The sequence below is a fragment of the Esox lucius genome, chromosome 8 (assembly GCF_011004845.1).
Source record: "Esox lucius isolate fEsoLuc1 chromosome 8, fEsoLuc1.pri, whole genome shotgun sequence".
In the NCBI taxonomy this organism is placed as follows: domain Eukaryota; kingdom Metazoa; phylum Chordata; class Actinopteri; order Esociformes; family Esocidae; genus Esox; species Esox lucius.
The window spans coordinates 24,267,710-24,295,042 of NC_047576.1; the positions used below are offsets into that span (position 1 = coordinate 24,267,710).

The window sequence follows — 27,333 nt, forward strand, 5'->3', positions numbered from 1 at the left end:
TAGTCACAGTGTGATCAACGCCAAGACTGCACAAACACACTGGGGACCAGGCTCATTCTACACATGCTCAGTAGGACCTTAACCGTCTCCCCTTCCTTTCCTTTTGGACAGCTTCAGAGATGAGGGTGCGTTTTGACATCTGGGAGCAAGGTAACGTCTCCCCCCTCCAGCTGACAGACAAGCTGCGGGGAGCCCTGCGCCACGCCCTCTGTGATGTCATCATGGAGCTACGGGTTCTGCCCATTCCCCTGTGCCTGGAGACCTTCTGCACCACCCCTGGGAGAGTGCAGAGAGAAGAGCCAGCTAACAGTGAGGAACTACAACTACCTTTACAGAGGCTTCTCAGTTCATGTAACTTCCCCCTGCCTGCACAGCAAACACTGAGGCTATTTAGGTCCTCTTGGAAAGAAACTTTAAAGTGTTGTTTTCAGATGGCCGAGTATTTTATCAGGCTGAAGGAGAAGGAAGCGCTCACCTGGTTTGGTGCGGTGCTGTCTAGTGGAGTTGAACAATTTTAGAAGTGGAAAGAAATTCCTTTATGGCTGCATAGGTTGTTAGTCAGTTCAGATTATTTGATCAACCTGTCGATGTTACCAGGTTCATGGCGTGTCTCATGTTTCCGTCTCCTCAGGTCTGTTAAGTTGTCCCCTGTTGGAAGGGAAGGAACAGAAGGAGGTTAGGGAGCTGAAAGAAGTGAAGGACTTTAAGGACAGCTTCAGGCCGCGTAGCGGTTCTCGGAGTGTTAAGAACAGCCCCTCCCCCATTACCCTGGTCGCTGCCACCCCGGGGACCACACCCAACACCGGGCCCAGCACCCCGGAGTCCACCACACCCACTGGGAAAACGGTTCGCCGAAGCTTCTGGGAAATGCTGGTGAGGGAAGCTCTCTTTCGTTGGCTTTGCGACGTGTTCTAAGAGAGGATGTTGTTCTTTTCTGTTTCACCTTGAGTGGCCACATGTATGAGGCCATATAGGGAATACAGTACCATTTCAGAATCATTCATTAAACATTTCTGCATCTCAACTTAGTTGGTCCCATCAGTACCACATCCATCTGAGAATCAATGTTTGATTTGGATTATGATGAGCTAGTGTTTCAGTGGTGCTGATGAGATGCCTCTGCCCACAGAGTAACCCGTCAGAGCTGGGAAGCCCTAAGACCACGGATGACATTGTGCAGGAGAAAGGGGACGAGGGTCGGACACGCAGGAGGCACAAGACGGAGAGTGTGAAGCAGCCGTGGAGCCAGGAGAAGGCCATAGCTGTAGACCTGGAGCAGGCCCAGAGGTAACACACACACACACAGGCCTCAATTACATCTGAGCTCAAACGCTATCGGCTTTCTTTCAAATACTTAATTGGAGCCCGTCTGGAGAAACAGATGGGCAGAGTTTGAACTTTCACTGGTTCCATTGAGACCGGCAAGCTCAATCAAGTACTTTTATGTCAGGTATAAAGAAAAGACCACTTCCTAGGTCCGGTCTCTAGTGTGAAAGGTGGACTTTTTGTAAGTGTGATTCTTTTCTGTCCATGTTTGTTTTCCCAACAGGAGACATGTGTCCCAGCTGGAGGAGGGGGACATCGGGACTCTGCATCCAGTGTACCAGGTCACCTGTCAGCCCTGGATCAACTTCATGGCTAAGCTGGGTAAGCCCCTCCCCCCCCAAATAGCACTATTCCCTACCTTCACAATGGATGGGTGAAATGCTGGATGCTGATTGGTTATAATGGGTTCCGGCTGGCGTTTTCCCCCACTAGTGACAATGATGTTGAAATGCCCGTCTATGGTTCCGTCTCAACGCACAATCCACTGTCTCATCAGTCCAGCAGGCAATTCAGAAACGTGATCTCCACTAGGGAAAAAAGCATCTAGACATGAATATCTCCCCTTGCTCTTGGCTTGCATTTAGTTAACAACAGGTGAAATTTGTATAAACCTTGCTGTCTGTCTCTCTGACATTTGCAGCTTTGTGAATTTGCATAATGTCTGTGGATGCCATTGTGCATATAGATAGATAAATAAATGCTAAAAGGAAAGCAGGTATAACAAAACAAAGTTGCTGTCTTTCCACCTTCAGTCTGAAGTGATTGTGTTTGTTGTGTTAGTTGGCTGACTAGCAAAGTGAGAAAAGGTCCCATAGCAAAATGTTTTCTTTGCCATAGAGACCTGCCTGTCAAACCAATGAAGTAAGAGAATGACATAGCTTGGAACAGAAATGGTAATGAATAAGAAAGATTGGAAAAATTTAACACAAGAAGTGTGTACATTATTAAAAAAGAAAGAAGAATAGCGTGGCTTTATGCAGAAAGTACCGAATAAATAATATGCAGTAGCAAGCAGTGTATGTGTGTTACATTTATTTTAATGGAAAACAATTCTGATCCCAAGAAAGTCCTCACAAGTATAGTAAAGCAAGCGTGTGTGTACAGGGCTACAGATTTAGACTGTGTTTGTCCGAAAGGTTATTTATATACATTTACCACCAATTTCAGGGACTGGGCTAGATGAGTTGGTAAGTTGGTAGCTCATAAAGTCTCTTTTTTTGTCATGAGAGCTGTGTGAAGACAACAACATGTGGAAGGATTGACGGTATCAGAATACTCTCCGAAGGCACTGTACTTACAGGTGTAATTGCATCCAGTAAACAGGAGAACAGGCTTGACAAAGATCCGTGAAAGCTTTTCTGATCAGCTCGGTCTTTAACTGTACCTTAAACAAGACCAGAGACCCTGCAGCCCTGAGTGGTGGAGAGGACACACAACTTAATGCTCTGACACTCAGTTTCCATTGTGCTGTGGGGCTGCTGACGGGAGATGGAGGAGTGAAGGGTGCCTGTGAGTTAGGATGAAGTCCAGAGTGGTTGATAACTTGGTAGATGTTTTTAAAATCAGTGCATGAGCATGTTGAGAGCGGTGGAGGTTGACCAGCCCTGGAGTGATGTGCCTACAAAGGAGGTGTGGGTGAGGACACGTGCTGCACAGTTCTGGACATGGTGTTCTCAAGCACTTGGCAGATGCAACACTAAAAAGGGCATTCCAATAGTCCAGACAGCCGCGATGAAGGCGTGGATGAGTCACCCAGCTGCAGGTTGTGACAGCTTAGGTCTTGAACTTGCAATGTTCCACAGATGGAAAAATTCGATTTTGGTCACATTATTGATGTGGGTCTCAAACCGGAGCTGAATGTCAAGTTCCATACCCAGGTTATGAACCTCACTGGAGCGGGCCACCTAGACAGCGTCAATATCCAGGCTGTAGTCGCCAATGTTGTTGATGAGATGGTGCGAGGGCGTGTCAGGATGACCTCAGTCCTTTTCTGACTGCAGTAAACTCGGGACACGGTGTCCCGGAGGAAACCCACCAGGAGCGCAGTGGCGTTGGCAGGACGCCGCCACAGTAAAGACACCGCCGAATGTGTGGTGCCCGTACGGGACTCATCTTTTGCCTCTCTGGTATTATCACGTGGTTCGCCTCATGTTGTTACGGAGAGAAAGCCACGGGACCAGAAACCGCTGGGAAGTTCAGCCTTGCGCGTCAAAGTCCGTGGAAATGCGCCCACTCTGTTTTATTTATGCATCTACGTCACATGGCTGATGGTGCTTTTAAAAAGCCTTAATGGGCTCAGGTCAGAAGTAGCTCTGTTATGGGAATAGGGCCCTATTTAGGAAAAAGACATCTCCCATCTATTTTTTTTGCAAGAGACTTTTTCTTTCACAGTTAACTCATTTTCACTTTTCCCCCTCTCGTTCCCTTCCCGCTGTGAACAGGATGTCCGTCCATTCAACAGTGCACGACTGAGATTGCCTCCCAATTCCTGCTTCCTCCGATCCTGACGGAGATTGTCAATCTGGTGAGCTCCCTGGCCAGCGACACCTCTGTCAAGGTGTTCGAGAGAACCAGGTGGGTCATTTGTACTAATCCAATCAATCGCTGGAAAAGGCATCCATTATTTGAATTTCTTCCTGCTATTTCGGGAACAGTGTACAGCAAAAGCATGTATATAATTTTTTCTAAACTCATTAAGTACTTACTCCATGTTCTTTCTTAATGGGTATGTGTTATTGCCTAGTGGTTCCCAAGGAGACATATTTGTTCCCCTGCCTGTAATCCACCACCTCAGCCAACCTCCGGCCACCTCTAGAAGCTTCATCCTTATTGGTCGGAACTTTCAACAATGGCATTGCAGCACCGAGCAAGGTATCGGCAGAAGCAAGACTTGTATTATCCTTCTGCATATGAACGAGTCACTGTACTCTATTTGCTTGAACCTTGATTTTGTTGGCTTATTAGTTCATGGAGTTGCAGTGTTTAATGCTTATTTTATTCACCTTTATTCATTGCCTATTTCCTTATTTTGTTTTGAGAAATTATGTAAAATACACACATAAAATAGTGAAATATCCGGATTCTTTGGTCAGCCATTAGTAACTGAGCTTTAGTAACTGAATTCGAAACTGACAAATTACAATTTAGAATTATGACATCAGCATAATTGAGAAATATTATTACGATGCTCAGCCAATCAGCCGGCATGCAGACCATAGCAGAAATGGGCAAAACCCATACATTCTATCCTAAACCAACCGAGAACATTTAGAACTACATTCAAATGACTGCATTTAAATGGCATGTTACTAATGATCAATTATAGGTCGGTGCAGCAGATCAAGTGCAGCATACACACAGAGGTGTCGGTTTTTAAGCTCACCGTGTGACAAGACATGCTCTGTCTGCTACTGCGCTCTGGTCCTCCCTCCTCTACCCACCCTGACATTCAGAGTCACCCGTTTTAACTGCAACTGTCTAACATTTCTTACTTTCTATCTCTTGCAAGCGCCTCTGCATCTCGAGTGTTAGCTGAGTGTGTGTCCGTGTGTAGCTACTGTAGAGCTCTCTGTTTTCAGTGCCTGCCTCCTGCCAATGCCATGCCTTTGTTTGTGCTCATCTCTGTTTGCCCACAGAAGACAGTTCAGATGATGAGAACTCCCCTGTGCTTAGTAGGTTCACACGTAAGTCTGACTCTGCCCCTCTCCGTAGGTTCACTTGGTTAACCCTCCGTCTGCCTCCAACCCAGCGGCGGCTGGCTGAGGGCTATTCGGCTTTTATTTCAATGCCCATTCAATTTTAGTAGCTATTGTTAAACCATTGAAACTGATCGAATGTGCCCAGATGAATAGTGAAAAACATTCTTTGCTGCAAATATGTTTTGGGAATGTTGCATTTTTGACCCGATGCTTCGCTGCATGCATGGAGTGATCGGAGTGATCGATGCGCGAAACAGTAATGCTGCTTCCGTTTCATCCAGATGCCCCTTCCTCCCCCTCTGTTGCCTTAAAGCTTTATATTCCGTATCCAACTTATCAAGTCAAATCGCACTCGGATGAATGAAAGCCACACGCCGTATCTCTTCAGGCCCGACTGTCAGTCGGGTAAAATAGTTTCTCTAGCCAAGCTTTAGTCCGTTTCTCAGAAAAGAAAAGGTTTTCTTTCTCATGTCTGCCTACTCTAAAAGCCACGGCAGAGTAGTCTGTTAGGTTCGTTCCTCTCAGAAGATGGATCTGTGATATAATAATGCAACTGGCCCTGGGGGCTTGGAAAGCCCTGCTGTTACATTTCTCTGTGTGATAGGACATAATGAGAACCGTTTATGATTTAATCTTAATAGCATCATATTCAAAAATCACTTTCCCACTGTAGGGTGGCTGACTGTCTTTTTAATCATATACGCCATGGTAAATAAGAGATAAAAGACTTTCAGTCCCACACATTAAGGTCCCATTGTTAAATTGATTGTCTATTCTACCGTACCTACAGTCCTTATCTTGGAGACCGCCAGATTCTGGCCTAGTTCATATTCTCTCCTGTCTGTTCTGTGTCGACTCTTCCAGACTGGGGTCCATTACATTAGAATTCAGTCCAGCCTGGTAGTACATTCGTTTGCTTGCCAAAAAAGACAAAATGTAATTGGAATTTGGGTTTACCTTCGGAATTGATTGAAATGAAATGGTATCGACCTAAAGCCTGGGCTGGGTCCTTCCCTTGCCATCCCACTCTAACGGTCTTCTCTTTCCCTATTGGTCCAGCTCATAAGGGCTTCCAGCGCTTTGAGGCCTTGGAGCAGTCTGATTGGTCCAGCCCAGGGCAGACCTGCAGGGGCGTGGCCCCGAGACAGAGGTTTCTTCTCATACACATCCTGGATAAGAAGGTGAGGAGGAGGGTTGGAAGTAGTTCTAGCAGTGGGCCAGAGATGACTGTATGTACGGTCAACTCATGACGTTTTGGCACCCTTCATGGGCAAAAGTTAATGCTATAAGATCTCCCTCCCTCTTCCTTCCTCTTCAGGTGACCCTGTACACCTATAACTGGTCGTTGGACCTTGGAGCATCTCTGAACCGAGAGTTGGTCAGACTAGTCCAGTGGCAGAACGCCAGGGCCCACGTGGTCCACTGTCTCCTGAACCAGAAGATGGGCCTCTTCCATCACTACTGTTTCTCAGACACTCCAGCACAGGAAGACCTCAAACAGGTAACCAAACACGCATACCCTTCATCACCTTGGAACACATTTCACAAGTAACTGGAGATGGACCATTTGATTCTGATCATTGATTTTAATTCTCAGATTGGAGGGCAACTGAATACAAATGTCACATTTTATTGACTAATTCACAGTCTTTAAAGCTTTTACAGCGTTTTACCTCCTTGTATTATCTGGTGTTTTACTATGTGTGCTGCTGTCCTGGCCAGGGCTCACTTGAAAAAGAGATGGAAATCATGCTGTAACCTCCTGTTAAATAAAGGTTAAAAAAATACGATACATAAACACAGACACCCTGAAAGGTGTTCCTTGGCAACCGCTACTCCTTATCAGACCCACTAGCAGATGAAGAAGTCAAGAGGTCAGCCTTTGTCGCTGTTGTTCACAGTCACAGTCCCCTCTACGGTACATACATTTACCCATACCAGGATTTTGACCTTTGTGAGGTGGTGCTGCCATGTCTTTACATTTACACAGCCTTACAGTTACAGCCATCCTCATGATGACACCCTTCAAATCAAAGACCAGCACTCAGGTTCCTCAGTTAGACCTGCCTGCCCATTTAGACCTGATACTGTAGAAACTCCCTGTGTTCAGCTATAACAGGGTTTGTTATAGCTGAACACACCCCCTTGCTGTGGCCTATGCGTATGAATATAAACATATGCCCAGACTGTCACCAGATGGTTTGATGTTAGGACTGGACATCATGTCCTGGTGGTTTAAATGTGGGGTCAGTCAGGTGGAATCGGATAGTTAGTTTGTGTCACTGCAGCATCTGGTGCTAGAGTAGGTGTAGGCCGCGCCGCTCCTGAGGCAGGTTCCACACAGATGTCAACTCCTCCGGGAGACCAACGTTCCTTCCACACTAGCAGATACTGTACCTGCTGCACCCTACATACAAACACACACATACCCATAGACTACTGTTCAAAAGTTTGGGGTCACTTAGAAATATAAATATACATGAAATGAGCTGTCCACAGGGTGTGGCATGATGTAGCAAAATCGAGTGATAGCAGTCCTTTTTCAAGATCCCTTGTACACATTTCCCACTTTACCACCACCAAAGCACCCCCATGCCATCACATTGCCTCCACCATGCTTGACAGGTGGCATCAAGCACTTTTCCGGCATCTTATAATTTGGTCTGCATCTCACAAATATTATTTCTGAGCCGAACGCCTCAACCTTAGACTCGCCTGTCCATTACATTTTTCCCAGTCTTCCTCTCTCCAATGTCTGTGTTCGTTTGCCCATCTTAATCTTTTCTTTTTATTGGCCAGTCTGAGATGTCTTTTTCTTTGCAGCTCTGCTTAGAAGGCCACTTCTAAGCCACTTCACTGTTTTCCTTGTGTTGTTTTGTGGGTACTATTTAATGAAGCAGTTTTATTGCTTCTTTAATCAGTACAGCAGTTTTCATCTGTGCTAACATAATTGGTCATTGAAAAAGGTTTTCCAATGACCAATTAGCCTTTTAAAATGATAAAGTTGGATTAGCAAACACAACATGCCTTTGAAACTGGGTTGATGGTTGCTGACCTCTGTATGCATATGTTCTGTAGATATTCCATCAGAAATCTATGTGATGTTATTATAATGGACAAAATACTTGCTTTTCTGTCTAAAACAAGGACATTTCTTAGTGACCCCAAACTTTTGAACATTAGTCTATATACAGCCCTCATTCTCCCTCCTGGGCTTTGTTTCTTGTCCCCCTCACCCCTCTGAGGTTGACAGGTATACTTCTACAATATCTATGTACCTGATTCTGTGGAACCTGTTTATTTAACCCGTTTGTTTCTTATCATGTTTGAAGATGCTCCCTAAAGATGTTTCTGTATATGCCTGTTGTTGGAGGTGCTTGCAATGAACTCCAGATGTATTTGGACAGTGATGCATTTGTTGTTTTTGGCCCTGTATTCCAGCGTTCTTAATTTGAAATGATTCAATGACTATGTGTTAATGTGCCGACTGCCAGCATTAATTTGAGGGTATTTCCATCTATATCGGAATAACTTTTTAGCTAATTCCATCACGTTTTGTAAATTTTTATGGTGCTGCAAGTAAATAGAACATTATATTCACATCTGTTTCTTATTAGGCAGGTGTGTCGCTATGCATTGTTAGTGGACAAAGAGAACTGTTTGTGTGGTATCTTGAATTCACTCTGCGTTATTGTGTTTGTCGCTGGAGTCTGACAACATGAGGACTAAATATGTGTCAAGTCAAGCTGGGCAACACGAGGAATATAGATCAGGAGTAATTGAGTTCACCGTATGGGCTTAAGTAGGTATGGTTAACAACAGTGCACTAAATAGGGAATAGGGTGGCGTTTGGGTGTTTATCTCCGTCTGTTTATTGTACTTTAATACAGAACACCATGACCTACTTTACTCCCACCCTCCCCTCAGCACTGAGGTCCGTACTCCTCATTCCTCGTTCACCTTGTCAGTCAACATCCCCGTCAGCCTACTTTTCTAACTGACTCCTTTTGACACACGTGAGCAGGGTGTTTTTAGTTCTGTAGCTCCGCGGTCCAAATCAAAGGGTTCCCATCGTATCCGAGCCGAGTGCCTGGATGCCAGAGTATGAGAGACGAAAGAAAAGTTGGAGGTATTTTTAGGGCTTTTAGAAGAATATTCTGCGTTTTATCTGTCACAGGCACTGTCTTTTGGTACGGCTTTTCTTTTACCTGGGAACATAAGAGGACACATAGAATTGTTGTTTTACAACAGAGCTCTGATGTAAGTGAGAAACATCCCACGTTTCCTCTGTAAATTAGTGCATGGATTTGCCCCCAGTGTCATCACAGGACAACCAAATACAGTCTAATTAAAAGACCAGAAATGAAATGTTCCAAACTTTCCTGTTTCCCTGTCAATGCCCTAACTCTTATTAGCCTTTCCACTAATAAAAGCTAACAGAAGGCAGAACACTAGTGGCGGAAAATTTGCCCGCGCAGACTGTCATCTGTCACTGTCCTGATGAGGAGCACAGTGAGCACCAGTGCCCGGTTTAACTCCCCCTCACCCCCCAGGGCAGGAGGCCAATACTGGGCAGAGGGCTGTGCCACACTGGGGCATCTGGGTCCTCATCTTCCTCATGGTTGTTTGTTGCCCCGGTCCTGCCTAGCAGCCAGTAAGCTGCTCCGTTGAGCTAACGTGCCCCAAAGTTCCCCTGAGCCAAGGGATGGATGAATGAGGGCACATCAGCTGTGTGTGTCAGTCAGGGGATGAGTCCTCGCACCGTCTCTACTACTTCAGCAAACCTTTGGGTTAAAAATAATCCCTGCTACACTTTGGACTGTCCATTACGAGATTGTGGTTTCAGCAGTTCAGTTTTTAGAAAGAACTTGCCCATTTACATTCATAGTGCATCATTTTAATCGGAACTGTTTGACGAGATGTGCTTCATTGTTTCGATCTTCGAACGAGATGATACAGGGCCATTATCACAGAATTGTTACGTGAGAAGACGGGTACAAATTGGGTTAAAAAAAATATATATATTTTTTAGTTAGACTGAATAAAAATATGCATTTTGATTAGCATTTTCAAATCTCTGCTCCTTGTGTCTCTCTTCTCCTTTCTCTACAGGAGCCCAACCCATTCTTGAACCCAACCATGGAGGCTGATGCCCTGTTGAGAAGCCCGGTGCCCCCTGTGCCCAGCAAGGACCAGGGCAGGCTGGCTAGCTCTGTCCGCTCCCTGGCCCCTCTCCACTTCCCCTCGGAGCTGGTGCCCTTTGATGAGGCTCTCAGGGACATTGGGACGAGCCTCCCCCTGGCCAGCGCTCAGGACGGGGCTGATGTGGTGGCTCGACACGGAGCCCAGCTTCTAGAGGTCAAGGCTGCGGAGAGGAGAGGTCAGATATTGGCCCACTGATCTAAACACACACTCTACTGTTTCTCTGCACTCAGCGGTCAGGTTATTACTGTATGTATTCCCCTAGTCAGGGATCATTGGTGCCGGGAAAGAGGCTTCCAGGATCTCGGAAATGTCTGCCCTCTTGGGCTTTCAGTGTTTACACAGGGAATGGTGAAACTAACAGAAAACATGGCTGTCGTAGTAGACCACCACACTAGGCTCCACTCCTATCAGCTGAAGTAGCTGGTTGCAGTGCTGAAGCCATCGCCAACACTGGACTGCTTGACAGCACTGATCCGACCAATCAGGATCCTGTTGGGTCGTGGTCATGACCGAGTCAAGATTTGACATAGGCATCGCAGCCACACTGTACCTACTCGCAAGGCCTGTAATTTAATGGAATGTTTGACTTGGTTTTAGCGATCTTTGGTTGAGTCTTGAATGTGTGCCTTTTGGGGCAGTGGAATGAGTATCACAGCATTTATCAGCCTTGACAGCCATTTGGATGAGTCTACGCCCTTTTACAGTTTCTTTTATGTTTTACTTTATCCTATTTCCTTCTCCATATCATTCCCCCTTTCAATTTTCTCCTTTTGTAGTTTTGTTAGGTAGTCAGGTGTTTTCTCCGTTGAGTGTGGGGATGAATAACAGTCTATTATTTGATCGCACTGTAACTGCAGTTGACAGGCTACAGCCACACACAGACATGTATCTATCCCCAGGCCTACCTCCAGTCCTCCATGTCCACAGACTTAACCCATCATTCCCCATATCCAATGCATCATTTGACAGGTGGCTCTTCAAAACAGCGTTTCTAACAAGGCCAGTCTGAACATGAGGCGCTGGCGAAGGACGGCCTGTGTTTCTTCGCTCCGCCGCAGAAGTCCTCCAGCAGCCCTATAGGTGGTAACTGAGATGAAGCAGCCAGCTCCCTGACTGAGGAGACGCGGGTAGTTAGTCCTTGGACCTAACGGAGACAGACAGGGCCAGGGAGGGAGGAGGCTCAAGGCCTGGCTGATAGCCGTTAGCTTCTGGCTGTGAGGGATGATCGTCACGTCTCGCATGGCCTTGGGAACAGTAGCGAGGCGCCCAGAACGCCACCGTATCCCACCTTTCGGTGCGCCACTGTTGACAGGAGCCTTATGGGTAGTGGGCTGTTGGGAATAGGGGGCCGTTTGGGACATGCCGACTGATCCCCGCCACTGTGCTTTGTATTTGTGTGGCTTTATCTTCATGCTGACAGAGATGGAGAAGCAAATGAAGATTGAGAACCTGTTTGTGACTTGGCAGCAGAGGTCAGCGCAGTCCAACATGCCCATCTCAGTAAGTACCCGTCACACCGTCACCATTTCACATGAAACCAACGCGCTGCAGAGATTTACACATTTTCTTCCCTCATCCGACGTGTAGGCACACATACGGACACAAGCGTGTGCGTGCACGCACTCACACGCGCACGCTAAGCGTCAAAGTTTAGTTACTTTGCATGGAGTTCACACATGCTGGCAGAGAACGCGCAGCGATTCATCCAAATCTCAACAAATGGCATCTCTCAAAACACATTTACACACATTTGCATGTGGGCGCAATTGTTAGGTTGAACTCGGTAAGTGATGCATCCAAGTGCTGTAGGGACTTTGGCAGAGAAAAATGAAGTAGGGGATTATTTTTAAGTAGTCTCTATTTAAATATCCCAACTACTTGACTACGATTGCAAGCTGGCAATAAACAGGAACAATTGAAGTGCTCTAAAGGAGAGATGTTAACTGTGGTTCTGTCAGTATTACTGTAGGCACAGTGGGGTTGTCAAGTTCCTACTGTGGGCATCTGGGGTGTCACAAAAGCCCCTGCAGCTGGAGACACAAAGCACATCTCCAGAACACACCACCATGAAGGAATGAAGGGACACGTCCTTTATTATACCAATTTGGTTGATATTTGCTCATGCTTTTGAAACGCTCCCGTCCTTTCAACAAAATGGCACGTGAAATGTGTTGTGACCCACCTTCATCAGACAGCATTTCCCCATAGAATGAAATCCTCTTGCCTAATTAACGGCTGGCCTCAGTATAGAGACTAACTGAACTCCCAGTGGTAGAGGCCCTGTTTCTCACAGGATCTTCCATCCTGCTCAGACCGCCATAATGAACCGATGTCTGATGATGACAGCGGCAAGTGTTCCCTCTCCCACTGCCCCCCCCCCCCTCCCGGGGGCCCCGCTCCAACATGCCGGCATGGCTGGCTGATTGACCCGGCCCCCTCCCCTCTTCGGCCCCTCTGCTCCCCGAGGAGTATGCCCCCCCCTCCCCCCCTTCCTGTATCTCTCACACACACACACACACACACACACACCGTCTCTCTCCATGTGTCTTCAGGCTGCACAAGCCAGATAAATGATACATGTGTCAGCGGGGAGTGATTTATCAGAGAGCAACAGATTAATGAGTGGATGAGATGAGCCACAACATGGAATCAGTCAGGTTGCTGCGTACCACGCCCGCTGGTTGTTTTGTCTGCCTAGTGTTTAGCAGAGGGTTTAATTGTGTCGTTAGGAATCCGCCCATCGATCCTCACCGGTTGCGACTCTTGGTAGGAACAACGATGCAGGGTGTGTGTTTGCGGTGTGTTTACGTGCTGGGGTTGACTGGCTGGTCGCACGTCTGGCTTGAAGAGCGCTGCGATGAGTTAACGTACGTTTCCTGACAGGTGGTTGACCTGGACACTCTGAAGCAGTCATCCAGACTGGTGCACTACTGTGCCACCCCTCTGCTCTTTGACCCCGTGTTCAGGAAACAGATTCAGGAAGAGCAGATCGTCCCACCTGAACAAGTCAAGGTACAGTAAACATGGCTGTCTTCCTGCCACGCCCGCACCTTTATATTCTCTTCTCCCTCTGCTGGAACGTCTTGGAAACCCATCTCGAACGGCCCAAGTCATTTTTTCCAAAACCTCCATAATCGGGAAGGTACATGCAGCAGCGCCTCTGAGCAGTGTGTCCGTGGTCTTGTCCCCCTCTCTAGAAGCGTCATTGCTCCAGCGACTCCACGGCGTCTGGCAGGGACCGGAGCTACAGTAGCGACTCTGCTGACGCCCTGCCCTGCCGGCTGAGGGAGGAACCCTGGCTACAGGACCTGTCCAACACCTTCCTCCAGCAGTACGTCCAGTACCTGCAGAGCATGGGCTTCATCCTGGTCCAGGTCCGCCCTCAGTCCCCGGCCCGCAGGTATGTCCCCATGCCCTCCACCTTTGCGCTGTTTTAACCTGATCTCCACCTTCTATCTGTTCTAATCTGACCTCCACCTTCACACTGCTCTAACCTGACCTCCACCTTCATACTGCTCTACCCTGACCTCCACCTCCACATTCATGCTGTTTTAACCTGACCGCCACCTTCTCTCTGCTCTACCCTGACCTCCACCTTCTCTCTGTTCTAACCTGACCTCCACCTTCTCTCTGCTCTACCCTGACCTCCACCTTCTCTCTGTTCTAACCTGACCGCCACCTTCTCTCTGCTCTACCCTGACCTCCACCTTCTCTCTGTTCTAACCTGACCGCCACCTTCTCTCTGTTCTAACCTGACCGCCACCTTCTCTCTGTTCTAACCTGACCTCCACCTTCTCTCTGTTCTAACCTGACCTCCACCTTCACGCTGCTCTAACCTGACCTGCATTGAAATAGCTTGAGTTCACCATGCGTAATGAACCCATTAGAATCAGCACTCACCCCATCTCTCACAGTGATGACAGAATAGAAAAAAACAATACAACTCTGAAAATGACAGTGTTTTCCCATGAACCTCTGTGCGACTGTGAGCAAAACAACGAGCAGCACTTGTCCATTAGTCACCAAATGTGGGATCTAACTACAGCAGACACTGGAAGATTTCCCATGACTAGGGACTGGCTGATTCCCTCTGCTGTGTTGGGCCAGTCTACCTGACGGACAGATGTCTTTGATCACCCACCCTAACCCTGCCTGTCTTTCCCTCCTCTTTCCCTCCTCTGGTCCCTGTAGCATTGCCAGGGCCCGGGCAGCCATGTTCAGCTCGCTTTCTTCCGAGAGGCAGTCCTTCTCCTATAACAAGGCCAGGAGCGAGGACAGCCCTAAGGTAGCTAGTTTTAATAGAAGTCATGAGGACATTCACACTGACTCTCTCTCTCTCTCTCTCTCTCTCTCTCTCTCGCTGAAAGGCATGCAAGGATATATCTCCCTGACCCTTTCTCTGTCTCTCTCTCTCTCACACACACACACATGCCTCCATCATCAACTAGTCAGGTAATGTTGTATTTTTCCTGCAGAGCACCGGGTCGGGGACTACAGCCTATCACCTCCAGAGGGCGCTACCGGGGGGCATTGTACTGATGGAGCTGGCCTTCCAGGTGACTGTCCTGCTGCTCCACCCCTTGTCTCTCTGTTTTATCCCTCCATCTTTTCTCTGTCTCGCACTTTCTTTTACTTAAACAAAAAAGTGAGAGTGATGATGAGAGTGATGATGTAGGACATGGTGTCTTACACCTCCACCTCACCCACTCCATCCTGATGTAACAAGGAGGTGTTCTGGTTTAAACGAGGCATCCTCGTTATGTGAAGTGTGACCCAAGGCCTTTAACACAGCAGAGTAGAGACCCACCAGGTCTGGAACTAATGAGCATGATGTGTTCGGAACTCGCTAGCTTTTACCCGGAATGACTCGGGGAGCTCATGTTGAAAGGTATCAGAGAGTGTTCACTCGTCTCTCTCTCTCTTCTCTCAGTCCTTCCCTTCTTTCCCTCTCCTCCCTGACTCTCCCCTTTTTTTCCTCTCTCTCCGCAGGGCTGTTACTTCTGTGTGAAGCAGTATGCTCTGGAGTGTTCTCGCATCCCCATGGGACAGACTGTCAACTCTCAGGTAACATGATGGCCTCCATCTCTGGTGCTGTAAGTTAGGCCACAGAGCCAGGGCCCATTGAACCAGGCCTTCCCTGGATGTGCCTGGGGGGGGGGTTCATATAGACACACAGACACAGGTAGGAAGCGCAGAAATCTTGTAAAAAAAACTTGATTCTACGAATCTCTGGGTACCATCGGGGTGAGTTTACACCCACTGGGCTAAGCAGTGATTCATGTGAGCCGCTCTCTTTCTCTCTCTCTCTTTTCCTCTACTTCTCCCTGTGCTCCCTCTCCCTCCCCTTTCAGTATAGAAAGCCTGAGTGTGTCCAGGTTTTGCTGTTAACGAGGTGTAATTTAGTGTAAAGATGTGTAAATGACTTCTGTGTGTTTGTTGAGCGTCTCCAGATGTTTTCTCTCTGGTGGAAATCCTCAACAGGTGCCTCTCAGCAGCTGGCCATCATAAACTATTAACCATCTCTATTCTGGTTTTTATTATTAATATCCCTCTGTTTTTTTACATGTGTTTGTGAAAACGTGGGCTTAAAGCCGGAAGCCATGAAATAATGAAGGATTGTTGGCGTACCAAACGCTCATTTCACTGTCAGTTGTTGTTGAAATTGCATACAGTACAGCGCGTAAAACTAGATTACCAAGAGCGACTCTTCCTCCCTCTCTTTCGCCAGTCAAACTGTCATATTATATGAAAGAAATCGATGGACTCGCTTCACAAAACATCATTTTCTTCCCTTTTGTTGCGGCCTCTGTAATGATTGCCTGTCGCCGTGTATGGGATTCTAATCGGGGGAAAACATTCTGGTGGTCATAACCAATATATTTCGGCAAGGTAATTGCTGTGCCATGTTAGATAATGGACAGTGGGTGTGGGTGTTTAGTGTGTGTGTGTGTGTGTGTGGGTGTGGGTGGGTGTGTGGGCGGGCGAGTGAGTGGCTAGCTACGGCAGCAGACTGCCCACTCTGAGCAGGGCTAATGGCCTGTGGTTTGGAGATGGAGAGATGAAGTTAACAGCGGTATGTCTGTTCTGGACTCTGCTGTGTACTGGACCACCAGCTGGGCATACAGAGCACTGACTGGCTTCAACTCCTGCCTGGGTAGAGATGGAGGGAGCTGCTCTCCAGAGGTTAACCTCGCTGTTGGGCGGAGCAGTCACCACAGCCTCCCTCTGCCTCTGGTTCGCTCTATCTCTCTCTTCGTCTTTCCACTTTTCCCCTCACCAACCCCAGCCCTCTCCGTGACAGATCAGTTTTCAGCTTTGTGAGAGGGATTTATTTAATAAGTGGCAGGCAGACAGACGGACAGACAGAATGAGGAAAAGGTTTTCCACGATCATCTCCAGCATTTCCCGCCATGCTAGTGTGTTGCGAAATCTCTCAAAGCGCCAAATATTAGTCTGAATAGACAGACGGAGAGACAGAGAGCATTCTGGGTAATCACAGTGATTGTAGTTCGGGGAGAGCCGGAGCAGACGTAACGACCACTGAAGTTGGATGAGTGACGAGGGAGAACGTCAGGGGGCAGTTGTGTTGGTATTGTGTGGTTTATAATCCAACTTTGTCCCCCGTAAGCCACCGTCCCTCTCGGTGGCCTGCTTTCGCTTGGTGCACCTCACACACGCTAGTTTGTCCACTCCTGTCACCTCTGTTCTCCACAGCGTTCTAACGTATTCATGTCAGTCACTGTGTAGCAACACTTGTTTGTAGGTGTCTTTGCATGTGTAATCGATCTTATTGTTGTCACTTGTCTTGTGTGTGTGTGTGTGTGTGTGTGTGTGTGTTTGTGTGTGTGTGTGTGTGTGTGTACTGTATGTGCATGGACATCTGTCTCTATCTTTTTAGTCCCATCTCATATCCTCTCTCCATCAGGGCTCCCTCCTCACCAAACCTCTCCGTCTCAAGCCATTCCCTGACGCCACATCGGTCTCTGACTCTGCGGTATGTCCCAGAAATCTTAGGGGCGGGGTGTCTTCCACCAATCAGGCTCCACCCCTCCATCCTCCTCCCTCTTGCTTGCAGCCATGACCCCTGATACCTCTCTCTCACGCTCACTCTTCCTTTCTCCCATTTGCTCAACATCTCTCCCTCTGCTTCTTCTCTCCCTCTCTCCCCTTTCTCCTGTTGAATCCTGATGGTTTCCTGGTCTGATTGAATCTTCAGTGCGTCCTGGTGGAGCTTTTCCCTACCACACGTGTCTGTCCTATTCCCGGGTTGATCTTAGTCCTCTGGACTGTTGTCTCGGGGCCCATCTGCCTGGCTCCTGTCTCAGTCTATATCTTTCTGCTGGGGCCAACTGGCCTGGGCTGTCTGGGGGTCATGTTGAACCTGCGTCTGAACTCCTGTATCAGTCTGGTTTCCATGAAGCTGGTGAATAAACATACTCATTATCACGTTCTGCTCTTTCTGCTGGATGCTGACACTTACTGTCTTTCCAGCTCATATCTGGAACAAGCTCTAACATGACTTCCCCTGAGGCTTTTCCAAGCTGCTTCCTGTCACTGTTTTTGTAGTGGATACTTCATGTCAGGTGTGGGATCTTGTGAGTTGGCAACCCATTGGTCCAGAGATCTGGGATTTCCTTCTTCTTGATTGGCTCTACTCATGCCACCGCCTGGCCCCGCCTTCTATGCTCCCTCTACTTCAATCAACTCTTGTGATCTCTCTGCTTCCTGGATGTCCTCCATCATCTAGAATTCTCTCTGTCTGTTTTTGCACAACTAATTCACTGCCACCCTTTTGTTGTTGCACTGCGATGTGTCTCTGTAGTAGAAAACATCTTTGATATGCCAAACATGTACTTTTTGTGACTTGTTTAAACTCTCGCTGCTTGCACATGCTAACAACCACACCGAGTTCCAAACACAGGCACTTTTCAAAGGCTTAAAATAGTTCCTTTTTTTTAATCAATTAATTTGCATGTAAAAGGTCCCATATAAACGTGTTGGTATATAGAATTATATTATGTCTCTTTGATTTCACTGCTAAAGGGAAGCATGTTATCCTAATAGCTTCAGAGTTCCTGTGGGCTCCGGAGTCAGAGGTTAGAGTTAATTAGGCTCCAGATCTCTCCAGCTCCACTGGGGAATACTGACCTTCAGCTACTAAACCTCTCTGTCCGGACCTGTTCCCCCTTGTGACATTACACTACCCCTCCTACATTCACTGTCTTCTGTTGTCTGTACCACTGGATAAATGTACTGCCTAATTTCAGCGATTTAATTTTATTGAAGGTGTCTGCCCTAGCACAAAATGTAATGGCCAAGTCAGTACAAAACGCTCACTTATTCAGAGGTGGTGAAAGGTTCAACTCATTACGTTGATTTAAAATGGAGGAGAATAACTTTTTCTCATTGAATGAACCTTGAGTGTTGTTTTTTTCCCTGACTCTTTGATTTGATAAGAGCTATTTGCATTTGTTCCAGGCAAATGGTCAAGATGAAAGCTGCAACAGTAATAGCGTGTCCCCGCTCCCCCCTCAGGAACCCGGTTCTTGTTATTGTGCAGTAATTACTGCATGCTCCAGCCTCTCACTGCAATCATTTACATTTTGCCATTAATGCTTTTGTAAGCCTCTGCTTTGATGTTGGATTTAATTAAATAAGATACAATTATGATTTGGATTGATATCACAGATGCTTACAAAAGGCTCTCACAAAAGAGGGAGGGGAGTCGTGGTGCAGTATAAGCACTTTAAGTGCAAACCGCCACAGATTGGAGGAACGCAACGGAGACAGACAATAACTGTGGAACTGATGAAAATGCAGGGAGGCTCTTCTTCCGATGCGGACGCAGTGTGTAATGGTGCCAACCTCCGAAACGTTGTGATGACTTTGGCGTGTGATACTGACAGTCGATGCGAATGCACGAGAATTAGAATGATTTGCAACTGCGACATTTGTGGGGATGAATAAATGTGTTGATGAAGGTGGCCGGGTTCGGTGGTGTGTTTGCGCGGGCGTGCGCGGGCGTGCGCGTCCCCTCTTCAGGAAGTCCCTTGTCGGTGGCATGTCTCCATGGTGTCTCTGTCTGTCTCTCCTCCAGCTCTCCATGCTGTTCACTGAGGAGTGTGATAAGGTGCGCGATCTGATGCACGTCCACTCCTTCAGCTATGACTTCCACCTGAGGGTGGTTCACCAGTACCTGATGGGCTGCCACATGACCCTGCGGCAGGGCTACCAGCTCACTGGCTTCCTGGAGGACTTCATAGCCCATCACCCCGACATCCCCAAGTTTGGACGCAACCACGTCTTCCAGGGTGAGTCTGACCATGCCCACCCCGAGATGTAGCTGTTTGAAGTGAGTCCCAGTGGCAACAGCTTGGTCAAGAGGGTCCGATTCTTTGGGTCTGAAACCCTTTACCTTGCCTCAGATTTCGTGGTGACGATTCCCGTTTGTAGTTCCGAGCTTGTTATCACGGCACCGCCCAGCATGCCTGAGTCTGTGCTTCTTTTCACACTGCCCGTCGAACCAGGAAGTTAGCCAGGTCACTGAGGAGGTCGTGCTCCCTCTGTTAACAGCTTCAGTTAGCCTGCAGGCCATGACGCAACAGTGTTGAGTTGGGAACTCCCCACCTACAGTAGCTTTCCTCAATGCAGTGGGTGATGCCCCTTGGTAATCCCAGCCAAATGGCACCAGGATGTACAGTCACAGATTGAACCAATATTATTATGGACGCCTCAGCATTGTAATGGAGCGCCTAAGAGTGCTGTGCCACCCGAGAGCCCATACAGTTTACTTTTCAATGTGGTATTTGTGCCTGAGACTGGCAGTGAAAAACGATGTTCCTTTGTCCATCGCTGTGTGAAGGTTGGTAATCTGAGGTTTGTTCATATCCCGGCTTCTGTGAGCTGATTTAACTGCATTGTCTGTCTGTGTTTCAGGGAGTTTCTCCATCTCCACGGGGATGATCACAGCCCATCAGCTGTATAACTACATCACTGACCACGCCGGCACATACGGCATGAAGCCGCTTCGCATGTCCAAGACCGCAATGACTGGTGACGGCAAGAAGGGGGCGCCATCCAGCGGTGACCTCCACGAGTACGCTCTGGTGGCGCTGTGGAACAGGTGTGCTGTGGACACGCATCCACGCCATTGCATACACCTCTGTGTCTTAAAGAGATACATTATCACCAATCTGTTTTTCCTCTCCAGTTCGGGCTCTTACAAAGACCTGGAAGGCCTTCGTCACCATGACGACTTCGACGTGTCCCTGCTGGTGTGTCATAATGCCGCTCCGTTTGAGGAGCAGTCGGAGGGAGAGAGACATTTGCTGAGGTACTGCCATGTCAAAGGAGGGGGTATATAGCGCACAAAGGATCAGAGAAATAATGGCAAAGTCAAACAGTGTTTAGCTGCGGGTATACATGTGATAATCAGAAAGCTCTCTGCTTCAAACCTATCATTGCCGGGTAGGAACTGTTTCTGTTTTAAATTGGTAGAGGTTCGCTTTCTCTCAGCAGGTTGTATTTGGTTTTCCGTGAACCTGTCTATAGCGTTTCTCTCGTAACAGAAACAAAAGTATCGTGGTAATGTTTATGTAATGTATTTACAAATCATTTGCAAGAAAGTTCCCTAAACATATCTTGGTCATTCTGTAAAGTTTTCCGGAATGTTTCAGTAGATTGTGGGAACATTGTGGTAACATAAGGCAAGGTAGGTTCCCAAAACACACAAAAAACTGTTGAGTTGATTCCATTTTAATTTTTGAAAATGTCTATGTTGTGGGAACACATTCAAATAATATGTAGACCAGGGTGCACAAAAACTTTGAAGTTGCAAGACTGTTGAGAAAGCAGCCATTTGGAGTTCTTTGAAGGTTCATGAGAACAGCCTTGGTACATTAAAAAAGTGCCCAAAAAACAAATATGCACAGTTCTGATGACTGTCACACAATGTTAAATTTGTCAGCAGAAGAACAATATTCCATAAATTACAATTTTATGATGAGTACACCCCTCACATTTTTGTAAATATTTAAGTATATCTTTTCATGCGACAACAGTGAAGAAATTACGTTTTGCTACAATGTAAAGTGGTGAGTGTACAGCTTGTATAACAGTGTAAATTTAACAGTGTAAACACTGTCCCCTCAAAATAACTCACCACACATAGCCATTAATGTCTAAACCGCTGGCAACAAAAGTGAGTACACTTCTAAGTGAAAATGTCCAAATTGGGCCCAATTAGCCATTTTCCCTCCCCAGTGTCATGTGACTCATTAGTGTTACAAGGTCTCAGGTGTGAATGGGGGGCAGGTGAGTTAAATTTGGTTTCATCGCTCTCACACTCCCTCATACTGGTAACTGGAAGTTCAACATGGCAAAGTACTCTCTGAGGATCTGAAAAGAAGAATTATTGCTCTACATAAAGATGGCCTAGACTATAAGAAGATTGCCAAGACCCTGAAACTGAGCTGCAACATGGTGGCCGAGGCCATACAGCGGTTTAACAGGACAGGTTCCACTCAGAACAGTTGAGTGCACATGCTCAGCGTCATATCCAGAGGTTGTCTTTGGGAAATAGACATATGAGTGCTGCCAGCATTGCTGCAGAGGTTGAAGGGGTGGGGGGTCAGCCTGTCAATGCTCAGACCATACGCAGCACACTGCATCAAATTGGTCTGCATGGCTGTCGTCCCAGAAGGAAGCCTCTTCTAAAGATGATGCACAAGAAAGCCCACAAACAGTTTGCTGAAGACAAGCAGGCTAAGGACATGGATTACTGGAAACAGTAATTTGGTTCAGAAGGTGTCAAGCGTGTGTGACGTCAACCAGGTGAGGAGCGCAAAGACAAGTGTGTCTTGCGTAAAGTCAAGCATGGTGGTGAGAGTGTCATGGTCTGGGGCTGCATGAGTGCTGCCGGCAATGGGGAGCTACAGTTCATTGAGCGAACCATAAATGCCAACATGTACTGTGACATACTGAAGCAGAGCATGATCTCCTCCCTTCGGAGATTGGGCTGCAGGGCAGTATTCCAGCAACGACCCCAAACACACCTCCAAGACGACCACTGCCTTGCTAAAGAAGTTGAGGATAAAGGTGATGGACTGGCCAAGCATGTCTCCAGACCTAAACCCTCTTGAGCATCTGTGGGGCTTCCTCAAACGGAAGGTGTAAGAGCGCAAGGTCTCTAACATCCACCAGTTCCGTGATGTTGTCATGGAGGAGTGGAAGACGACTCCAGTGGCAACCTGTGAAGCTCGGGTGAACTCCATGCCCAAGAGGGTTAAGGCAGTGCTGGAAAATGATTGTGGCCACACAAAATATTGACACTTTCGGCCCAATTTGGACATTTTCACTTAGGGGTGTACTCACTTTGGTTGCCAGCAGTTTAGACATGAATGGCTGTGTTTTGAGTTATTTTGAGGGGACAGCAAATTTACACTGTTATACAAGATGTTCACTCACTACTTTACATTCTAGCAAAGTGTCATTTCTCCAGTGTTGTCACATGAAAAGATATTTAAAAAAATGTGAGGGGTGTACTCACTTTTGTGAGATACTGTAATATTCCACTGATGTTCATGGTATATACATTGTATTTGCTCTTGAAAGGTCTTCTGAAAGCTACATTTAACCTAATATAATCCTTACATTCTCAGCATGCATATTTCTATATCATATGCTTCAACAGTGAAGGCTCTCTAACATATTTTTGATTGAGTATATAGTCTTAATTCATGCATTTCTGTCTGGATTCATGAACTTGAAATGGTAAGATGCTTTTCTAACAAAGTTTGCAAGTTCCATCCCACACTTTTGAACAATGTTTCTTCAGGAGAGGAAAAACTTCATTTGGGAGAGAAAATTGAGGCTTAGATAATCAACTGAAATAGCAGATGTCTTTGTGTCTGTGTTTAAAAAGAAATCCCAATTGTTTTGGGATCCCAATTGTTTCAACATATTGGTATTTTCATCAATCACATTCAGATGTTTTGATACATGAAAAGGCAAGTTTGTGAGGAAAAATATCAGAATTTGCCTGCCTGTGTTAAGGCAGCCTATTTTGAACACTGATGGGCCAAATCATTATGACCACCTGCCTAATATGCTGTTGGTCCTCTATGTGCCACCAAAACATTCCTGACCCACCAAGACATGGACTCTGCAAGGTGTCCTGTTGTATCTGGCACCAAGACATTAGCAGCAGATCCTTCAAGTCCTTAAATTGTGAGATGGAGCCGTCGTGGATCTGTTGGTCCAGCAATCGGATTGAGATCTGGGGAATTTGGATGCCAAGGAAACACCCTGAACTCTTCATCATGTTCCTCAAACCATTCCTGAATAATGTGTGGCAGGGTGCATAATCCTGCTGAACAAGGCCACTGCCATCAGGGAATACCATTGCCATGAAGGGGTGTGCCTGGTCTGCAACAATGTATGAGTAGGTGTCTCAAATTGATGTCCTGATGAATGCCCAGACCCAAGGATTCCCAGCAGATCATTGCCCTAAGCATCACACCCCTACGGCTTGTCGTCTTCCCACAGTACATCCTGGTGCCATCACTTCCCCAGGTAAATGGCGGACACGTCCACGCGATGTAAAAGAAAACGTGACTCATCGGACCAGGCAACCTTCTTCCACTACTCAAAGGTCCAGTTCTGAAACTCGCGGGCCCATTGTAGGCACTTTCGATGGTGGACAGGGGTCATCATGCGGTTACGCAGCCCTATACACAGTGTGATGCACTGTGACACATTCCTCCGTAACCCTCATTAACATTTTCCTGTGACCTGTGCCACAGTAGCCCTTATGTCGGTTCGGACCAAGATAGCCTTTGTTGTTCTTGCGCATCGATTAGCCTTGGGTGCCCAGCACCCTGTTAGTGGTTTGTCCCTCCTCGGACCACTGTCAGTAGGTACTCATCACTGCTGACCGGGAGCATCCCACAAGCCTTGCCGTTCCAGAGATGCTCTTACCCAGTTGGTCATAACAATTTTGTCAAATTTTTGGCAAAGTAGCTCAGGTCTTTACTCCTGCCCATTTCTCCTGCATCCAACCCTTTGACTATGAGAACTGATTGTTCGCTCACCATCTACTCTACCCAGACCTTGACATGTGCCCTTGTTGGAAGATGATCAATGTTATTTGCTTCACGTGTCATTTGCTTCATCCGTGCGTGGTCATAATGTTTTGGCTCAGTGTATATACAGTATATGGTTGTGATTGTATGATTAAATACTGTTTTTATGTTTTGTGAGTGAAATTAAAATGCCATGTGTGTCTATGTCTCTTTCAATCTGGAGAGGAACATAATAGGGTTTTTCAGATGTTTACCAATCTGCTTTTTAATACCTTAAGGGGATAGACATATGCATGCCAAGAATGTTGTGGTAATATTAAATACAACTTAAATATTTTGAGTGAATCTTGAACACACTGTAAAATGTACTTTGTGTGAACATCAATGGCATATGATATTATACCTAAAGCAAATCTGTAAATATTATTTGTACATTATGCAACATGTTCTATGCGACGGCGTGAATAAATTGTGTGTATTTCAGGCTGCGCTACTACGTGATTATGACCAGCCAACGAGAGCTGTTCCCCCGGCTGACAGCCGACATGCGCCGCTTCAAAAAGCTTCCCCAGATACACCGCGAGGCCAGCGACCTGGGGGGGCGGGTCCCCCCTGAGAAAGGGGCTGAACTGGGCGGGGTGCGAGACCCTGAACCCGACCTGTGGGAGGAGACCCCCCCTGCAGCCTCAGGCCCAGACACCTCGGTTTCTACACCCAGTGATGGAAACGAGTTTTACCCCCTGACTGGGGGGACGGGGGCCCAGGGCCTACTGTATCCCTCTCCTCTGTTCCCTCTACTGAACCAAGAGGTACAGCACTCAGCCTCACTACAACTGTTGTGCTCTTCAACTCATGTCCTGTTTTGGGATTAAAGTCTCTGGAGGAATGGTTTAGGAATTACAATTTTTTAATATGTTGCCCTTCATTTTCAAGGGACCAAAAGTAATTGGACAGTTGACTAAATAGCTTTTTCATGGACAGGTGTGGGCTATTCTTTTGTTATTTCTTCATCAATTAAGCAGGTAAATGGTCTAGAGTTGATTCCAGATGTGGCATTCACATTTGGAAGCTATTGCTTGAACCCGCAACATGCGGTCAAAGGAGCTCTCAATGCAAGTGAAACAGGCCATCCTTAGGCTGCATAAAAAAAATCCATCAGAGAGATAGCAGGAACATTTGGAGTGGCCAAATCAACAGTTTGGTACATTCTGAGAAAAAAAGAACTGGTGAGCTCTGCAACCCAAAAATGCCTGTATGTCCACGGAAGACAGGTGGTGGATGATCGCAGGATCCTTTCCATGGTAAAGAAAAAACCCTACACAACGTCCTGCCAAGTGAAGAACACTCTCCAGGAGGTAGGCATATTACTATCCCAGTCTACCTTGAAGAGATGACTTCACAAGAGCAAATACAGAGGGTTCACCACAAGGTGCAAACCATTCATAAATCTCATAATAGAAAGGCCAGATTTTACAGAAAAACATTAAATAAAGCCAGCCAGGTTCTGGAACTGCATTCTTTGGACAGATGAAACTTAGATCAACCTGTACCAGAATGATGGGAAGATAAAAAGTATGGAGAAGGCTTGGAACGGCTCATTATCCAAAGCATACCACATTCTGGAGTGTATAGGGATATTGTCTGGTCAGATTCAGCCAAATTCATAGAAGTTGATTGGACAGCATTTCACTTCACAGATGGACAATGACCCAAAACATACTGCGAAAGCAACCCAGGTTTTTTTTAAGGCAAAGTAGTGGAATATTCTGCAATGGCAGAGTCAGTCACCTGATCTCAACCCGATCGAGCATTCGTTTCACTTTCTGAAGACAAAATGAAGGCAGACCCACAACTGAAGACAGCTGCAGTAAAGGCCTCGCAAAGCATCACAAAGGAGGAAACCCAGCGTTTGGTGATGTCCATGCGTTCCAGACTTCAAGCAGTCCTTGCCAGCAAAGAATTCTCAACAAAGTATTAAAAACATTTTTTTTATTTATGATTGTGTTCATTTGTCCAATTACATTTGAGCCCCTGAAATTAGGGGACTGTGTATGAAAATGGATACAATTCCTAAACGTTTCATACATTATCTTTGTTCAACCTCTTGAATGAAAGCTGGAAGTCTGCACCTTAATTGGTTGTTTCATTTCAAATCCTTTGTGGTGGTGTACAGATCCATAATTACATAAATGGTGTCAGTGCCCATATATTTCCGGGCCTAACTGTATTTCATGTGTCTTTTGGTGTGCAACTGTGGATTAGTTGCTATTCCAGAATATGTTCATTTCTCTGCAACAGGTTCCTTTAATATTATTGGCATCACAACATACATCAGTGCACCAGTAGCAGTATGTACTAGTGGTTATTAGATGTATGAAGTAATATTCTATGTATTATGAATGAGTCAAATAAGTGATTTGGTTGAGTCCTCCATCCAGGTGGGCTGTGCATGGAGGCAGATTCAGACCAGTGTGGAGCAGGCCATGGGTCACTGTCGTCGGGACAACCTGTGGAGAAGACTTTTCCATGGAGAACACCTGGCCATGGACAAGCTCAAGCTAAGCAAACTGTCCTTCAGCGAACTGGAGGAGCTCCTCAATGCCGTGCAGAGTCGCTCCGTGGGGCAGATCGACCCCCAGCTGGTAAAGACGCCATACCATTCGCTACATGACTCCATATCAGGCTCCGCCAAAGTTTACCTGTAGCCATATGAACTTTGCTGCCAATTCACCAATGTCCTCATTACTTTTCAATGATTGACCCCAATCCTGCTTTCCTGTTTACACGCAAACCCTCAACAACACAGACAATTAGGATTAACTAGAAATATCATTTTATTCAAGATTCTGGCACAGAGAGAAAATGTGTGAATCCAAATGCTAATTCCTCCCCAGTGCATCTCAATGTTGGGTCTCCCGGCAACCCTCAGCTGTGCAGTGAAGTATGATGAAGAAGGTTTCTCTCCGGTAGTGGTTGTGTTGCCTCTAATATCACATCACTTTTGCCAATATGGTTATTTAGTT

At 46.7% G+C, this 27,333-nt stretch overlaps 1 protein-coding gene across 2 annotated transcripts in view; it reads left to right on the plus strand.

Moving 5' to 3' along the window:
* szt2 (SZT2 subunit of KICSTOR complex) overlaps positions 1 to 27,333 on the plus strand; it is an 83,331-nt gene that overhangs the window by 43,590 nt on the left and 12,408 nt on the right. The window contains exons 51-72 of one of the 2 annotated variants that reach the window (XM_034293918.1): positions 112 to 309; positions 632 to 873; positions 1,130 to 1,287; positions 1,550 to 1,647; positions 3,768 to 3,900; positions 4,070 to 4,197; positions 4,962 to 5,009; positions 6,084 to 6,205; positions 6,343 to 6,525; positions 10,137 to 10,404; positions 11,650 to 11,729; positions 13,113 to 13,241; positions 13,427 to 13,629; positions 14,421 to 14,514; positions 14,705 to 14,785; positions 15,219 to 15,293; positions 17,155 to 17,223; positions 19,327 to 19,540; positions 20,166 to 20,352; positions 20,440 to 20,562; positions 24,795 to 25,119; positions 26,749 to 26,952. In XM_034293918.1, the coding sequence (XP_034149809.1) occupies positions 112 to 309; positions 632 to 873; positions 1,130 to 1,287; positions 1,550 to 1,647; positions 3,768 to 3,900; positions 4,070 to 4,197; positions 4,962 to 5,009; positions 6,084 to 6,205; positions 6,343 to 6,525; positions 10,137 to 10,404; positions 11,650 to 11,729; positions 13,113 to 13,241; positions 13,427 to 13,629; positions 14,421 to 14,514; positions 14,705 to 14,785; positions 15,219 to 15,293; positions 17,155 to 17,223; positions 19,327 to 19,540; positions 20,166 to 20,352; positions 20,440 to 20,562; positions 24,795 to 25,119; positions 26,749 to 26,952 (3,362 nt within the window). Of the gene's footprint in view, positions 1 to 111; positions 352 to 631; positions 874 to 1,129; positions 1,288 to 1,549; positions 1,648 to 3,767; positions 3,901 to 4,069; positions 4,198 to 4,961; positions 5,010 to 6,083; positions 6,206 to 6,342; positions 6,526 to 10,136; positions 10,405 to 11,649; positions 11,730 to 13,112; positions 13,242 to 13,426; positions 13,630 to 14,420; positions 14,515 to 14,704; positions 14,786 to 15,218; positions 15,294 to 17,154; positions 17,224 to 19,326; positions 19,541 to 20,165; positions 20,353 to 20,439; positions 20,563 to 24,794; positions 25,120 to 26,748; positions 26,953 to 27,333 lie in introns of both variants that reach the window. The other variant, XM_020049067.3, reaches the window with a different exon arrangement.